The sequence below is a fragment of the Gadus morhua genome, chromosome 18 (assembly GCF_902167405.1).
Source record: "Gadus morhua chromosome 18, gadMor3.0, whole genome shotgun sequence".
Classification (NCBI taxonomy): domain Eukaryota; kingdom Metazoa; phylum Chordata; class Actinopteri; order Gadiformes; family Gadidae; genus Gadus; species Gadus morhua.
The window spans coordinates 4,962,847-4,981,374 of record NC_044065.1 but is presented as its reverse complement, the minus strand read 5'-3'; the positions used below and the strand labels follow the sequence as shown (position 1 = coordinate 4,981,374).

The 18,528-nt window shown below is 46.1% G+C and overlaps 1 protein-coding gene across 1 annotated transcript in view; it reads left to right on the top strand.

The window, feature by feature from the left end:
* Positions 1–18,528, top strand: part of LOC115531581 (ras-related protein Rab-26) — a 55,775-nt gene that overhangs the window by 968 nt on the left and 36,279 nt on the right. The window contains exon 2 of the mRNA XM_030340933.1: positions 2,021–2,131. Coding sequence (XP_030196793.1) covers positions 2,021–2,131 — 111 coding nt within the window. The remainder of the gene's footprint in view (positions 1–2,020; positions 2,132–18,528) is intronic.

Below are 18,528 nucleotides of genomic sequence, written 5' to 3'. Positions count from 1 at the left end.
TGCAAGGCTTTGATTTAAACTATCATCTTTCACTCTCAAATGTCTGAACAGTTACCAATAATAAAACTCTATTATACCTCATCTATTCCGTGTATGGTTTCATCCACACAACTCTGCTGGCTGTGGCTATATATAAATATCCTGTATCTATTAGCTCCGATAATATCTCCTCTTTCTATTTCTCCTCCCTTTATCTCCCCCTCTCTCTTCCTCTCGCTCACACACCCACCCTCCTCTCTACCTTCTCTCCCTCCCTCTCTCCCTCCCTGCTCTCGCTCTACCTTCTATCTCTCCTTCCTCTCCCCCACCTTCCTCTCTACTTTCTCACTCATTCCTCTCTCCCCAACCTTCCTCTCTACCGTCTCTCCCTCCTTTCTCTCTCCCCACCCTCCTCATCTCCCTCCCTTTTCTACCTTCTATCTCTCCCTCCTCTCTCTACCCCACCCTCCTCTCTACCTTCTCTCCCCCACGCTCCTCTCCCCCTCCTCTCCCACTATTAAAAGGTGACTTGTTCCCTCTGTCAATTCAGGCCCTTGTTAAACGACGGTGTCCGTTTCTTCCCGAGTAAAAGTGGGGATGTGCGAGTGTTTCTCACTCTGCTCTGCACGATTCCTCCAGTAAAACCCGATCCTAAATCCCAGCTCCACACCATGAACCACTCTGTCCCCCCAGTATCTCCTGAGTGCCGGTATTAGCATAAGGGTGGTGGCTACCTTCCCGCTCTCTGTGGATGGGGACGTCAGAGCTCACCCCCTCTGCTCTGCTCCTCCTGACTCCGCCGTCACCCTTTGACCGCCTCTTTTCTACTCCCTGACCTCAGTGATCTGGTGGGACAGCCTAAACCTCCCTCCCCCCCTGAAGATATTCCCCACCTCCCGGCTGACTTATGTTCTCTGGCCTATTGGTCCATGCATGGCATTGATTATAAATAACGACCTGCATTCTCTGGTTGTATCTCAGTTTATTTTTAACATTCAATCGTTAAAAAAAAACCACTAGCTTGATCCTTCCCAAAAAAAATGGAGCTATTTCTACGCTGCCTTCCATCTTAAAAACATGAGGGGAAGTTGCTGCCTGATGGCTCCCTGCTGTCCTGACTACGTCTCAGATCCACCGGTTTCCTTCAGAAGCGTTCCACTGAAACAGTCTCCGACGACATAATGATGTCACGGGACGTGAGTGAAATGTGTCGTTGCTGCTTGATCTCAGACCCCGGTCTCTGACTGTCAGACCCCCGTCTCTGACTGTCAGACCCCCACCTCTGACTGTCAGACCCCCGCCTCTGACTGTCAGGCAGCCTCTGAACTTCAGTTCCCAGCCTCTGACTATTTATTCAGATTTCCTTTATTTCAGCTGTTCTTTGTCTTGTCTCGAGCTGTCTAGTTTTCTTAAGATTGTGTGTTTTGAGTATCTGTTTTTTTTTTACAATTGTACTTTTGTGACTTTGCTCTGTAAATCATACTGCGCTAAATAAACGTACTGACTCACTTACTCTCTTCCTCCCACATCTTTCGTTTTTCTCCGAACCCCTGTCTGTCTCTTCCTTTGCACCTCATCTCTCACTCCTCCCCGTCTGTCTCTTCTTCTCCCCTCTCTCTCCTTCTCCTCAACAACCTGTCTGTCTCTACTCCTCTATCTCTCCCCCCCCTCTCCCCCTCCCTTTCTCTCCCCCCTCCCTTCCTGTCTCTCCTCTCTGTATCACTCTCCCCCCTCTCTCTCTCCCCGCCTCTCTCACCCTCCCTGTCTCTTCTCTCTGTCTCCCTCCTTCTCTGTCATCCTCTCTCCATCCCCTCTGTTTCTCCCCCCCTTCCTGTCTCTCCTCTCTGTATCTCTCTCCCCCCTCTCTCTCCCTCCCTGTCTCTTCTCTCTGTCTCCCTCCCTCTCTCCCCCCCTCTCTCTCACTCCTTCTCTGTCTCTGTCATCCTCTCTCCTTCCCCTCTCTCTCTCCCCCCCTTTATCTCCTCTCTGTCTCTCTCTCCCCCCCCTCTCCCTCCCCCTCTCCCCTCTGTCTCTCCCCCAGGTGATGCTGGTGGGAGACTCCGGCGTGGGGAAGACTTGTCTGCTGGTGCGCTTCAAAGACGGAGCCTTCCTCGCAGGCAGCTTCATCTCCACCGTGGGGATCGACTTCCGGGTACACATACACACACACACGGACACACACACACACACAGACCTACACAGACCTACACACACACACACACAGACCTACACACATGTGGGCACACACACACACGTACGGGAACATACACCTAAACACACGCACGTACGAGCACATGCACGTGTGGATGCGTACACACACAGACACACACATAACACACAGACATAGACACACGTATGGGCACATACACACACGCATGGACGCATACACTAGACCTCAATCAAGTGCTCACACACAACATGCACGCACATATACACGCACACCTTTAAACACGCACTTACGGACGCATGAACGCATGCACCCAGACCTAGACGCGAACACGGGCACACGCACGCACACAAACACGACGAACATTGCAATATTGAATCTGAAAGATGAAGGTTGTCTGTGTTAGCTAACACCATTTATTAACTGACAAGCCAATACACACAAGGTATTCAGATCCTGGCAATACCACAGTGTACACACCCCCACCTCTCCTCCAACCACGAGGCGGTTTGAAGTTATAGGACGGCTTTATTACCAGAGTTAGGAGGAGGGCTCTTTATAGTTCTACTGCCCTCCACTAACCTTCATGGGCTGCTGTTGAACCACGTTTCTGGTTCTGGTGTCGCTGAATTGGACCGCACCCTTTTGGGTTTACACGGTGTGATGTGGGCCCCTCCTCTGAGACGTTGTGAGTTTGAAACCTCGGAACACGATCCTCTCTTCAGAACGTTTGGAGCGATAGGGCAGAACAGCAGTTTGTTTACTTCTTATGTTTTATTGAACAGACATTCGTCATCCGATGTTCCGTTTTAAGAGTTTGAAAGGAGTCACACTCCTTTATCGTATATCTTCTTCAACACTGGAAACCAGAGGGTGAATGCGTGACAACATTAGGTGAATTTGAACTTACTGTTGGCAGCAGTGATATTTAAAAAATATCAAGTGACCCCAGAAAAGATCAGATAATAAGAACCTTTTGCTCGTAAACTGAAAAGCTGAAGCGAGTATTTTGACCCTAGACTCTGTTCACCAGCAACATTGATAATTAATTCCGATCATACAGCGTAAACTGTCCTTTTCATTATCCCGAGAGGAGAAGGACAACCTTTCCTTCTGTTTTCTGTTTTTCTTCTGGTTGATTGATGTAAGCAACTTTTCGATCTTTATAACCCCTATTAATAATAACAATCAAATTCAGTGAACGAAAAAAAAATGGTTGACTGGATATTGAGTTTCGAGCTGAAGAATATCTGACATTTTTACAATCTCCCATCGCTCCAGCAGGCCCACCTGACTCCTGCTCCTGCTAATGGTCATTTCACCAGTGGGGCTGAAGCGTGTCTTTCCCATGGAGAGCTTCAGCTCTAGGTTAACATGAGACCCTGCATAACCTCCGTCCCCTCCCAGTCCCCCTGGAGAGAAGGAATTGAGATTTATTCAATATAATAAATATTCACCCTGGTTCGTTGGTGCATTATATTAACCTGGAACCAGCGCAGGTTCAAGGAGGCGTTGGGAAATCAAAGCAGGCAGCAAGCGTCAGATCAGTCTTGTTTCTGTCAGGGTGGGGTCGGGGAAGGTAGCAAGACGACAGCGGTAGAAAAAATGGACAATGTGTGCTGGCATTTATTTATGAGTAGGACATTTATCCAAAATGTGCTTTATTTCTACAGAGACTGTTTTTCTGGCTGCAATACAAAACGTGTGTGTGTGTGTGTGTGTGTGTGTGTGTGTGTGTGTGTGTGTGTGTGTGTGTGTGTGTGTGTGTGTGTGTGTGTGTGTGTGTGTGTGTGTGTGTGTGTGTGTGTGTGTGTGTGTGTGTGTGGTCTCAGAACATTAAGCTCTGTCGACTGAATAAATTAGTGTAATAAAATGGTCGTGTTGTTTTTCTGTGTTTTGGATGCATGCATTGCACACCGTGTGTGTTTGTCACACATTGAAGGACACAGCATGGAATAACACTTTGAAAAACATGTCAGGTTTCATGATGTTTAAAACCATACTACCCTCCATATCCCTCTCTTTCTACTTTCTAATAACAATGTTTATTAATATTAGTTAATGCCGTTATAAGCATTATTACATGTTGTAAGCATAGGGGTTAGTAGGCTAGGGTTAGCTCTTACCCTATACAATTATGTATCAATGTATACCATAGTTAACATGAATCTCATTAATAAACAACACCATAGGAACATTGAGATTTACAGAAACAGATTAATCTTTGTGCGGGTAAATGTGCATCCGGTTGTGAGCATCTTCAGAGAGGTATGTGTGTGTGTATCTGTTAGTGCATGTGTGTGTATTGAACAGTTCATTGCACGTGAACAGAATCTGTTCGTGAGCCCTTTTTTTAATTGCCTGTATTCTTATTGGCCAACCGGGACCAATCACTTGGCCTATCTGTATTCTGATTGGCTGACCACAGCAATTAAATGGCAAGCACGTGGAGGACGGCAGCCGTGAATCTCTGTTAATTAACTATATAAATGCCTAATCAGATGCATAGGCACAAGGATGCACACACACACTGGTTAACTTTAGCATTTCTTTAATGTTATTGCTTACAAACACACACACTAACAATACAATACTCAATACACGTACAAACGTGTACAATCTCCACCGTTCTGATTCCATTTTTTCAGCACAAATTCATATCTCTATGTTTTGTAAAATACAACGGACGGAACATAAAATGGAGAAGTGGAAAAGTCGTGCTTGAATTGCCGCTCTGAGCAGAAAATGTTTGGGCCATCAGCTCAACAAGTCCTCTCCATCCATCTTCCAGAAGTGACGTTGGCTTTCAAGAGTCCCCATTCCTCCTCCTCCTCCTCCTCCTCCTCCTCCTCCTCAACCATCCCTCCCCCTCCTCCCCATCCCTCCTCCTCCCTGCTCCTCCTCCTCCTCCCTGCTCCTCCCCATCCCCTCCTCCTCTTCACTCAGCGATCGGCTGAATGGCCTTCATCATGTCTGTGGTGACGCACTCATTTGAATGGCACGATTCCTCCCAATATGTCAACACGGAGGCCTTGACACGACGTGTGGCGGAGGTTAGTCATAATTGATGACCCATGGGAGAGGCGTAGAGTTGCTAAGAGTTTGACCCTGTCACTTCTGCCCAAACACCTTTTTATTGTGGTGGCAGCAACATGCCTGAAAGTTCCGGATTTTATCTGGAGACGGGGTCTAATGCCGTACACCATTCCCTCTCTCTTACCGTTTTCACCATAAGGGCAAAGGAGCCCTATTAAAAACCTCCCGAGTCTGTAGCACTGCACACGATAATGGCTTGGTTTGTGTATCGAGTTGCAAACTCGTCTCCTGTCTGAAAAATGTGCTGTTTTTATTTTTAAATAGGTCACTCGCATGGATCCCGTAGATCTGCACATCGGGGAGGAGGTGAACCACCAAGTGTCTGTCATATTTCTGAAAGCATGGAAATGTTTTTTAAACAAGAGATGAATATTGTGAGACAGAGCGGATACTTAAAAATATGTCTGACATCCAATTAAATCCTACAGTGATTACTGTGTTCAGTGATGAAGAGGAAGCCCCCCCCCCCCCCACACTTCTAACATTCACCCTTCAGGAGATGGAGGGGTCGGCTTAGCTCAGGAGGTAGAGCAGTTGTCTTGTAACCGAAAGGTTGCTAGATCAATCCCCAGCTCCTCCTAGCTGAGTGTTGATGTGTACCTGAGCAAGACACCCTAACTGCTCCTGACGAGCTGGCTGTCGCCTTGCATGGTTGACTCTGCCGGTAGTGGGTCAATGTGTGTATTAACCGATGCAAGTCGCATTGGATAAAAGCGTCAGCTAAATGCCCTAATTGTAAGTGTAGAAAATAATGCACAGGACTATAATCACTCATAAATAATAACGGTGGATATCATATTTTATTGAGGCATGGACCTCTAAACTATATGTAACCTTTGACTTGACAGAGGGTTCAATGAGTAAGTTCAGTTGTTTTCAGGACGAGCGGTTTTAGGCAGGAGGTTCAACACTCTGATTAGAGGGGAGACAGTGGAGCAGATATGAAAAAGAACATTGCTTCCAAACACCATTGTTGCTTCCCTAATAGGGGGATTTACCCTGTAATGGCTGCAAGAAGGACCACCAACGCAGTGAAGGGTTTTCTTTCTTTTTGTGTTTGTGTGTGCGTGTGTGCGCGTGTGTGAGAGAAAGAGAGTCTTCCTCGTACTTGCACTCCTTCCAGTACTACAATTCATTATCCTCAGTAAGAAAACATCACCTCCTCAATTACGTAATTCTATTAATTTATTCATTCGCTGTCCAAAAAAATTTCTGATAAAAAAACAACCTCCCACCCATTAAAGAAGTCGATCTCGCTCCAAAAACGGCTCAGGAAAAACAAGACATCACAATGAGATGGGAACATCCAGGAGACAGCGTTCTTTTCCTGTTTAGCATCGGAGCATCAAGGAGCCGCCGTTCCCGCTCTCTGCAGCACGACCCAGATTAGGTCAGGTTAACGAGAGCCGGCGCCGCGAAGATCTGACACTGGCGTCGCTAACGACCCGCCTCCACCGGGGAGCGGCAGCGAGGCCCTTGATGCTGCCTCATCACGGAGTCGCATTCACTCTTCTGTACCTCGTTTAGAGAGTCAATCATGCTCCACGTGTGTGTGTGTGTGTGTGTGTGTTCCTTGGTAACTAATAAACTAGCCATTAACCAATTAAAAAATCATTATAAGTACAGTAGGTGTGACTTGCATAAACCCCAGGTGACAAACGACAGCTTCGATAGAGACCGTGTGAAGTCTTTTTCGATGTTTCCGTTTCTATTTTCGCTGTTTTCTGTTGACTCGTAAGATGATTCACTAGCTGTTGAAACGCTCTCTCCATTCCCTCTTTTGAAGATGAGCAGAATGTGTGCATCAGCTCAGAGAAGAGAGGCCTGCCTACACTACAGTATTCTGACACTCAACTACATTTTCCTAAGTCCTAAGTATTTTAGCCGGCGCTTTTATCTCAAGTGGGTTACGGTACGTCTTTTTGTGATGCACTCAAATCATGAGAACACGCACACACGCACGCACGCGCACACACACAAACTGCTTATCCCTCTGCGCACCACAATATATTCATTCCTACTTGATTATGTGACACCATTCAATAGACCTACAGGCCCGGGAGACTGTTGTTATGGGCTGGTAACCGTGACAACAGGTGGAGGACGGGAGCATGTGTGTGTGCCATGCGACCGCTTTCATTCTTGCGTGGAAGAAAGGAGGTCTTTCTGGAAGATTCTCTGACCAGCTCCACTATAGGGAACGGCATACTCCTTTTGGTTAGACTGTTTTGGTTAGACATCCTTTAATGGGGCTCACTTTAAAAAGGTCTCCTAGTTACAGAACAATCGTGTAGCCAGTCAGAGGACGAGTACGTATGCATTTCACATCCATACCCAACATGTGCTTCCAGTGTCCTCACAGTTGATCACTGTTGACGTTTCTCACAGTCAATTACAGCAGCGAGTCTATTGTCTATTTGGTTGTTCAACCGATCAACTCGTTCTTGCAAATACTCTTCCTCTCCTTGGATAATCTGAAAGGCAGAGCCTGTTGTATAGAGCTGTCAGGAGCCGGAGACGGTCAGCTTTTCATGTCTCAGTGATTCGCTGTGCATGCACTGCACTCCAATGAAAACGATGACCAGAAATGTCTGAATCTGAAATGATTTTTTTTTTATTTCCAAGTAAGCCTCTTCTTGGAAAGAAATTTTAATCGCCGAGACTCACCTGGATATTTAAAGGTTAAAAAATGTGATTTGCTATTTAGCGGGCGTATTGTGCAATTTGTATCCAAAGTATGTCTTGCATGTTATTCTCCCAGGGGGTCCCTCCCATTGCAGCGGCTGATTTTCTCCTCTGAGCCACTGTTGGGATGTAGGGCAGAGGTGAAGCGTGCTGTCCACTATGTGCAGGCGCTGATTGGAATCTCTAATCAGCCAGGTGTTACCGGGATATCAGAGGGAAAATCAGGGCTCAGGCGAGCAAAGGCGAGAGACGGGAGGGTTGGAGGGAGGGATGGAGAAATAAAGACCGAGGAAACAAAGGCTGGGAGTCGAGAGAGAGAGAGAGAGAGAGAGAGAGAGAGAGAGAGAGAGAGAGAGAGAGAGAGAGAGAGAGAGAGAGAGAGAGAGAGAGAGAGAGAGAGAGAGAGAGAGAGAGAGAGAGAGAGAGAGAGAGAGAGAGAGAGAGAGAGAGAGAGAGAGAGAGAGAGAGAAAATTGGTGTGCACACTACCTGGGGTTTGCCTCGTTAAAATGCAACAGATGTCCCACGAGCCGTGAGTTGTTTGCTGTAATTGCCTGCCGTTCTGCGGTGGAATAGTAATGTACGAACACGCAGGAGGAGTGCGGCGCGTCTCTCTAATTGAGTGTAGTTTGCTCATGATCACAGACAATCACAACCCTCCACAATAACTATCCCTCCTCCCTGGAGATTCGGTGGATCACTGGTGACGTCTGAACCTCTCTCTGCTGGGAGGACTGGTTTCCCCTGATTACACTCCCAGGTGAAGGCACCTCAGTCTTCTCCCAGCCGGCAAGGATCCGCAGGCTTTTTTTTGTTTTTGTTGCTCCGGATGGGAGCGTGGTTCAGGAAGCAGTTGGTTCTGGATCTTGGTCTCGTTATCTCACTATTTTTAACAAGTGTGAAAAAGACTCTTGGTGTGTGACGATATATTGGCCACTTATTTACTTCTGGCAATGTTTTTCATACTATTTTATACTTTATACTTAAAGAAACAACACATTATCCCATGTGTCTTTTTAGACTTAAGGTTAGGTTTTGTTTGACATGACTTGCTCACCCAAAGCCTCCTCTCTCTCTCAGGGAATCCTCTCTCTCGATCTCCCTCCATCCTCCATTCTCTTTATTTTTTTCCGGTTCCAAAGCCCTAATAGATCTTCTGCCATGATTCTTTGGTCCGTGGTGGCTGCACTGTTGTCCGGGTAGCAGCGAGCAACGGCACCAACGCTTTATCAACTAATTAGGGACATCCTGGCATCATGAAACGAGCATGGGCTGCACAATAATTAGTATATTTCTGACCTTGCTAATGTTTGTGACGGTGGTCTTTACACAGCCCACCTTCAAAAGGTTGTTTTATTCCCTCTTTGTATGTTTACTCCTCTGCCTGGTCTGGTGTTGGTCTTTAGTTCTGTGATGCATCCTCCCTCAACCCGTCAGTATTACATTATGTACATTTAAAGATTAATATGTATGTTGGTACACATCAGAGGGCGAGTGTCAACGAGAGACAGACAGAGAGAGAGAGAAAGAAATGAAAGGAGAGGGAGAACGGGAGAGGGGGATATAGAGGGAGGGAGGAAGATAGAGAGAGGGAGGGGAAGGGAGAGAGAGGGATATAAATGGAAGGAGAGTGAGAGAGACAGATGAATGGAAGGAGAGGGAGGGACGGAGAGAGATGGGTCGAGAGAGCGAGAGCGACCGCAGGAGGAAGGGGTGAGGAGGCCACAGAGTCAGAATGACACACAGACGAGAATCTATATCTTCAGAAAAACACCATGCAGCCTCTCTGCTGTGACTTCATCAGAGAGGGGGGAGAGGGAGGGTCACAGAGGGCAGACCGATACTTAATGAGGTGGATGGAATGGAAGTGGGAGTGCATTTTAATTTCAAAGTTGGGTGTGTGCTTTTTTTATTTTTGTATTTTATAAGGAGTGTGTGTATGTGTGCATGCATACGTATGTGTGTGTGTACGTATTCTCCCCCAGTCTATCTCATTCTATGTTGTAATTCAAGCACTGTTTTACCCAGAGGGTGCTACAAATGTGTCAAACCGTTGCCAGGTTGGCCTGTAGGCTTCATATGGTGCACCGCGTCGGCCAGTGGCCCCCTCACGTTGCCAGGTTGGCCTGTAGGATTTATTCGGTGCAACACCTCAGCCAGTGGCTCTCTGTCTCTCACGTTGCCAGGTTGGTTAGTCGGCTTTGTATGGAGCACAGTGTCAGCCAGTGGCTCTCACGTTGCCAGGTTGGTCTGTCTGCTTTATACGGTGCCCCTGCGTCAGCCAGTGGCTCTCATGTTGCCAGGTTGGTCTGTCTGCTTTATACGGTGCCCGACGTCAGCCAGTGGCTCTAACGTTGCCAGTTTGGCCTGTAGGCTTTGTAGGCTTCTCCGTTCACTATCACGATTCGTTTGTTTGATTTATTCGTTTTATTCGTTCGTTAAGTCAGATGGTCTGTTACGTAATTTGCCAGGGAATCGGAAATTATGGAATAAATGTTAATCAACATGCATGTAGCCTTCTAATGTTAACCTGGCCAAATTACCCAGGTTAAGTGTAAATATTAAGCATATATATATATATATATATATATTAGAGCTGTCATGCGATTAAAATATTTAATCGTGATTAATCGCATTAATGTCATAGTTAACTCTAATTAATCGCGATTAATCGCAAATTCTTTTTCTATGCTAAATATCCCTTGATTTTTTTGTCCCATAATTCTTCTCATTTTAATTCTCTTATCAACATGGTGAAGTGCATCGGCTTGCCTTGTGCAAATGATTTTTTATTGATAACAACATTGGCATATACACTGATCAAAACAGGACGATACAAAAAAAGAGCCTATAGTGCAATTAAACGACTCTTTTGAACAAATGTCATTTGAACATAGCAGTCAGGCTACTGCTTCTTTGTTTTGAGCCAAAGAAAAAAAAAAAAAATTAAATTTGGTTTGCGTTAACGCCGTTAATAACGCGTTTAACTGACAGCTCTAATATATATATGCTTAATATATATATATTTTTTCCATAAATATCCTTAATACATAATGGGGTGCAGTAAGAATTAAATAGTAGTGCTAATAATCAGTGAAGCACGTTAGCAACTAGACCAAACGAGGCTCATAATGGTAGGTAAAAACAATACTTAATTAAAGCATGCAATTGTGATGTAGAACAAAAATAAAGAAAACATAAAGTGCTTGCATGATATTGAAGCCTACAGCGATCGTTAGTTAACTTGTGTGGTGGTGCCTTATCATTTGTTTACCCATGCGCCATGGCAATGCGATTGCTACCTGCTCTCATTGGCTGAATCGATGAGAACGTTTTGGACTCAATAAATATCAGGTCGTGGGGAGACGAAGCTCTGTTCGTTTGTATATGATATTAACGTGACCATATTTTTGTTGTATGTGTAAAAAAAATTAGAATTAATCAGTTCTCTTGTTTTGGGAATCAGTTCTCGTCGTTCACCTTTGGGATTCGTTCGTTCGCGACCGACCCATCACTAGTGCACAATGTCAGACAGAGGCTCTCTGCTTCTCGCATTGCCAGGTTGGCTTCTAGATAGTGACTCCTTTACACCATACAACCTCCCCTCAGATGCTTGTTTCTGTTCCGTATGCTACTCTCACGCTGATCATACATATTTTGTGTTAGGCTACTTTATCCTTTCATCATCGTTCTTATCATCCCTGAGCCAGGTGGTAATTGCACCATCACCCTTCCTGTTCCCGACATGGCTCTCTCTCTGCTTTGATCAGGGAATGCTCTAGATCAAAGAGGGAATCAATCTGGAGTCTAGAACCTGACTCTGGAAACCTTCTGCCTCCGGAGGGCCTATGAGACCGTAGCTCGTCGGTTCTGAGTCAATAAGTACCGCTCTCAGCCGGGAGTTCTTCAGCTCCCCAGATTAATTAGTTCATGACATCACATAAGGTATGGAGCACAATGTGTCTCCCTCAATTATCGTTCTCTGACATGCCGGCAAGAGGGTGAAGGGAAGTATTTAATTTGGATCTATAGCAGAGAAGCTGAGGATTTGAAGTCATAAGCACCAAGAGATTTGGTAATTTTTACTTGATTGATCGACTTGATCTTTTCTGCAGCACCAGTGCATCGTTCCTGCTTCTTCTACACTTGTTTGAAGTTCACTTTGACCCAAACCGCTAGGAATCAACCCCAAAATGTCAGCAACCTCAGAATGTCAGCAAGCTTCCCGTTCCCGAGCTGCATTGCGAGATACGGTCTGACACGCTGTGCCACGCGCTTCATGCTAAATCTCCAGGCGTTTTCGTCAAGCAGAAATAATGATCAAACTTGAGTGCAGAGCAAAATGCTATGGTGAATCTATGGTGTGCACAAACATCCGCTATCATCTAAATATTCATGTATCGAGTCACACATGTGAAACGTGATTGGCTGCGGAGTCTGAAGCTTGTGATCGAAAGGTCGGATCCTCAGCAGTCTGCGTTCCCTTCAATGACTCGCAGTGGAGCAGCTGTTCCCGTTCCACATCGTCCTCATCGTTCCTGATCACATTTCCCGTGCCACTGCTGGTGCTTGAAGCTCAGGAGACGGAGGGAGAATGTTTCAGCCTCCAGCCAAGCGGTTCCTGGCCACCTCTCTCAGGCATCATCAATCAACCGCGATCACAACAGCCACAAATCAGCCGTGGACAAACCAGCTCGACAAACGGCCCTCTTATCGAATCTCTTTCTTCAGCGATATCAAGCTCTTGATGAATGAATCGTCTCCAGAGACCTCAGCCCCCCCACACACACCTCCGTTCTGAGGAACTCACAGATCAACTCTCTGCCCACCCACCCTGCTCAAACCCCCCTCCTGAAGGAACACCAGATAGGGGGGGGCGCCTGTAGCGAAGTTCAGACGACAGGACGGGGGGGTTAGGACAACATTATCGACGCTGTTGTACCCGCTGATTAATGAGTTGTTGTGTAACTCTCACTCTGCTGAAAGCTGCAGTCGGCTGGCTCTACTCTCTGCTTTCACGAGAGCCGCCTCCACTCAGAGTAATAACAGCTATTGGAGATCCAGCCATGAATTTATAATTCATTTTCCGGTCTGCGTTTTTATAAAATGTGTCCGTACACAAAAGTGTATAAATTGGAGGAGAAATATGAAATTGACTTGAGGCACATAATTTTGTCCCTTCAATTAAAAGATGTCAACATGTCTGCTGTTTTTACACTGGCTGCTTGTCAGCAATAGATTTCTCTCAGTGACTTTGGACAGAGGTTTAGATTAGTTCTTTGTTTGTGTGTTTTTTAGGATTTTAGGCTTAGTTTTATTCATATTTGTAGCATGGTGTGGTTGCAAAACATACTTTGACTTTATGCCGCAATCAATATTTCATCAGTATGTCAGAGCTTAACTAATGTGGTGCTGCTGACTAAAAGATGAGGAAGAAATATATTTTTGTTTATGTTTTTGTTTTATCACAAGCGAGTCCCTGGCAGTGTCATGTTCAGACGTGATCAGGGAACGTCATTGTCTTCTGGTATTGAGCCGAGAAACTATTTACTCGTTATTATTTTAGCTTTTACCATCTCCTTTCATCCAAAGCGACCAACAGTGGTTCAAGATGTCATTCAATGATTTGTCCGGTTTGCTATTTAAATCAGTTATGTGTTTTCCACATAACCCCCCCCCCCCCCCCCCCCCCCCCCCGGGCGGTGCGGGCGCAAACCGGATTTGGGCGGTTGGCGGTCGAGTGTATGTAGCCGCTCCCATAGCTTTGGTGTTCCAACCCACATAAGCGCATGCAAGCTGTAAGCTACCTCAACAGGGCAGGAAGTATGTGCTGATTTGTGTTAACAAAACAAAGACACCAAGTCTGTCAGGGAGCAGGTGGGTTAGGACGTCCTGTTCAAGGAGGCCTATGTAGGGTGCAGACATCAGGCTTTAGTCAAGTGCCCTTCGTCCATAGTCATTGGTGAAGCATGATCATGCCAATAAAGAGGAAGGGTTTCCTACAGTACCTGAGCCTCGGAATATCCACCCAACAATCTATAGGATGCTGCTGTGTGTGTGTGTGTGTGTGTGTGTGTGTGTGTGTGTGTGTGTGTGTGTGTGTGTGTGTGTGTGTGTGTGTGTGTGTGTGTGTGTGTGTGTGTGTGTGTGTGTTTGTGTGCGCTGATGTATAATGGCATATACACTCCAAATGAAATGTTAGTATTGCTTCAACGCCATACCTCCCCTGTCAGCGACCAGAGGGAGAGAGAGCGAGAGAGAGAGAGGGAGAGAGCGATGTGGTTGGATAAATAGATGGGCCCTCAATGGACAGTTATACATACACGCTTGGTCAGCTAAATGGAACTGCACAGCAGAAGCAGCCATTTTTCAAGTATTCTCCCGAGACGTCTGCTATCAACACAGCCACTCTTTCCCTGGGGGGCTGCTGGGGGCTCGGTGTGTAATTTCTCTACCTACCACCCTGCCCTGCTGAAGCCGGCAGGAGGTATGGGGGACTTCTGCTCCGATATTCGCCCTACATTTCAACTAGTGTTTGACTTAAGAGAATTCATTATGGAAAAGACGGGATTGTGATTTAAGTGGCCGTGCAGCGCCTCGCTACACTCCGTCGCACCCCCGGATTTACCGCCTGCACCCCCCCCCCCCCCCCAACACGGCACAGCTACCGGAGGAACGAGGGGAGAGAGGGCGAGAGAGAGGGCAAGAGAGAAGGCGAGAGAGAGGGCGAGAGAGAGAGGGCGAGAGAGAGAGAGAGGATCATCTGAGCAGCAGCATCACTAGCCGTTGGTTGGACTGTCTCTCTCTCAATCAGAGCATGACAGGCAGACAGAAAGACGGAGATACAGACTGAGAAAGAGAAAGACGGATAGGAAAACAGGCAGAGAGGCAGTCTAAGAAAGAAATACAGAGAGACAGTCCAACAGACGGAAAGGGAGAGAGAGAGAGATGGCTTGAATGGTATGGAGAAAGAGGGAAAAACAAAGTGCAAAGATATGCAGGAGATGCACACCTTCCTTATGACCGGGAGTTGAAGTTGGCTTCATGAGGTTGAATACTGCATGAGGTTGAATGCATCAGAAGTCGAGTTGAACCCACCAAAGCACAGGCGAGCAAGAAAGAAAGAGAGATGGAGATGGATGGTGGAGGGAGAGGGGTTATACTTAGAACAGAGGCAGGAGCAGGATTGCCTTTGAAGTGAGATCGTCGCGTCGAGTAGTGAGAAAGCGAGCGAGAGAGAGAGAGAGAGAGAGAGAGAGAGAGACTCTTCCCCCATGCGGGTTGCGAGGGGGAAAGACCGAAGCGGGGCGAAGATATTAAACTCAGATGGACAGACAGACGGGGCCGTTCGGACTTCAGAGACCGAGTCCAGTGTGCGGAACCACAGGAAGTGGAGCTCAGAAAGAGAAACAAGCTGGGAGGGGAAGATGGGAGGAAGGAAAGACAACAGAGGGCATGGGGGTCGAGGGAGACGGGACACTGGGTTGAGAGGGAGAGAGAGAGAGAGAGGAGAGAGCCTCCAGAGAGGGATTTGCACAGACAGAAACAAAGGCAGGATTAGCTTGTCTTATTACCAGATGCACGGGCTGTGGATGCTCTGTATCTGAGCTGCTGTGACAGACTTAATGGGTTGGGAGAGAGGCATCGAGGGAGAGAGACACTGATGGAGAGAGAGAGAGAGAGAGAGAGAGAGAGAGAGAGAGAGAGAGAGAGAGAGAGAGAGAGAGAGAGAGAGAGAGAGAGAGAGAGAGAGAGAGAGAGAGAGAGAGAGAGAGAGAGAGAGAGAGAGAGAGCAGAATGAGAGAACGAGAGAGAGAAAGCAGAATGAGAGCAGAATGAGAGAGAGAGAGCAGAATGAGAGCAGAATGAGAGAGAGAGAGCAGAATGAGAGCAGAATGAGAAAGAGAGAGCAGAACGAGAGCAGAACGAATCGAAGCATAAGCAGATCACAACAACGCAGACCGTGTAGAAAGATGAAAAGTTTCCAAACTTCGTGGTGATTCTGAGAGCAGTGAGCCGGGACGGACCCCCTGAAGGACCAGTGAAGGCTCCAGGGGGGGTGGGGGGGGTGAGGTAGGGCTGCTCGACTATGGGGAAAAAAACATAATCACGATTATTTTGTTCAATATTGAAATCAATTATTTTTGAGCTTCAAAACATGATCCAAAAAAACACTTTGTAACTGAGAACTTTGATATTTCGCCTTAAGAAAATTACACATGTTCAAATAGAAAAATGGCAAATAGAAATGAATTTACAAATATGTATCCAGCTGTTCTGCAATTTCTATAAAACATTTATGAGTAAAAAAAAGTTTAAACTCGATTATATTAGTTCGGAAATCGTTTGACGCAAAAATTGCAAATCGCGATCTAATTTGATTAATTGCCAGCCCTTGATAGAGGTAGCACCACGGCCACGGTGAGTGCCAACACGGGCCTGTTGTTCTGTGGGATGTTTGCCTGCAGTGGTTGGCGTATTAAAGCATCACTGGGATTGTATTATGAGGAATTTCAGTGTTGATTTATTTATTTTATGTTATTTTTATTATACAGGGAAGTATTCAAGGTAACAAAGTTACAATTGAAAACGGCCTGACTCAGTATAAAGCTGATTTCCATCTGGTTCCTGTTCTGCAGCACATATAACATATAACAGGAACAAGTTACATTTACATACAGCACATAACGGGAAAATAGCACGTCAGACATCAGTAGGACAATTACAGACTGAACACACACAGTGGTCTATAAAAAGTCAGTGGATGTGACTTCAATCAAATCGTTTGGTCGGGAAAGGCAATTAAAATATCAAAGATAGATGCAAAAGAAAATCCTGACAAACACAGTGTAGCACAGAACAGTGGTGTGAAACAGAAGGCTGACCTTAAAGGCCCAGAGTGAATACTACGATACAATTGTTGCCTTCTACTGTTGACTTTGCTTCCTTATCAGTAAACTTCTTTCAGACTGTTACACCAACATGGCTGTACGTTTCTGTGTTTTGTGTGTGTGTGTGTGTCTTTGTGTGCATGCCTGCGTGTGTGTGTGCAAGCGCATGCGTGTTTGTTTGTGGATACAATCGTGTGTGTGTGTGTGTGTGTGAGCTTGTGTGTGTATGTACATGCGTGTGTGTTTGTGTATACTCAGTGTGAAAGGTTCGCCTGTGTGTGTGTGTGTGTGTGTGTGTGTGTGTGTGTGTGTGTGTGTGTGTGTGTGTGTGTGTGTGTGTGTGTGTGTGTGTGTGTGTGTGTGTGTGTGTGTGTGTGTGTGTGTGTGTGTGTGTATTGGCAGGTCAGGCAAGGTGATCAAACAGGGTTGGTACACACCAACCCGGATAACTTGTAAACAACAGCGTCCACGTATTCAACGGGTAAAATCTGTGCGAGAAACAGTTCAGCCTTCACTGCACACGTGGTTAATGTGCCACTTCTCTAGCAGGTATCCTTCATTGCTCTCCCTACTTTCTTAACATATTGCCTGGTTCATTTTTTAATCCGAACCAGAATAAAAATATCCTTCTCTAATCTCGTTCCCCCACAGAAATTGTAATTTTTGTTTTTAATCCCTGGTAGTAAGATTCATGAAAGCCTCTCTGGAACATGTAACAGAATGGGATATACCTTCGATGGAACGTCCTCCTTCTCTTGCACAAAATTTTCCAGGCGTTCCGTCCTGAGATGAGGTGGAACCAACTGAATGACCAGAACACGTCTGTGTGTCTGTCTCTCTCGCTCTCGCTCTGGCTCTCTCTCCAGTACATGTTCTAGAAAATAACTTAATACCATCATGTATTCTCATGCCTGGAGACTAAAAGCTGAAACCGCATCTTCTTCTACGCCAGGAAAGTGAACTTAGCCGAGACTACATATAAATAAAGAGCTCCATGAAAATAAAAATATATGCAGAAATACAAAATGCTAATGTCTATTGCGTTTGACAGGGGGGCGGGTGACTTTGACAGGAAAGCGCTGAACAAGCAGACAGATAATGAGCTGATGATGAGGTAATGAGGAGAAATAATGAGAACCATAGTCCTGGAGGAGGAGGAGGAGGGGGAGGAGGAGGAGGAGGAGGAGGGGGGGGGGAGGAGGAGGGCCGGCCATCTTTTAATTCTGAGGATTGGTGTCAATATGGCTGATTAGGATGAACCATGACTGGGTTTTCAATGCATGATACCTGACTGTGAGGGAGAGCGATAAACAAATGGAGGTAGAGAAAGATATAGGGAGCGAGAGAGATGTATGGATTGAGAGGGTGAGAGAGTGGTGGAAAGAGGGCTTTAGCAAGTGAGAGAGAGATAGAGGGGCAAGGAAGTAATTGAGCAAGCAAGAGACAGACGTAGAGTGAGAGGAATAGAGCGATGAAAAGAGTGAGAGTGAGTTGGAGGGAGTGACTGAGCAGGTGAGAGAAAGTGCAAATAAGTTGAATGTTTTCCTTCCAGTGAAACTGTTCGTCAGCAGAGGTGAAGTAAAGGATAAGTAATGCTAAGGTTCTCTTTCTTCTCCGGTTTGCATAGCCACCCAGAGTTCACTCCCATTTATTGCTGACGTTCACATTTCTTCCTCAAATATCTTTGGTTTGTTGACGTCCGTGTTTTAGC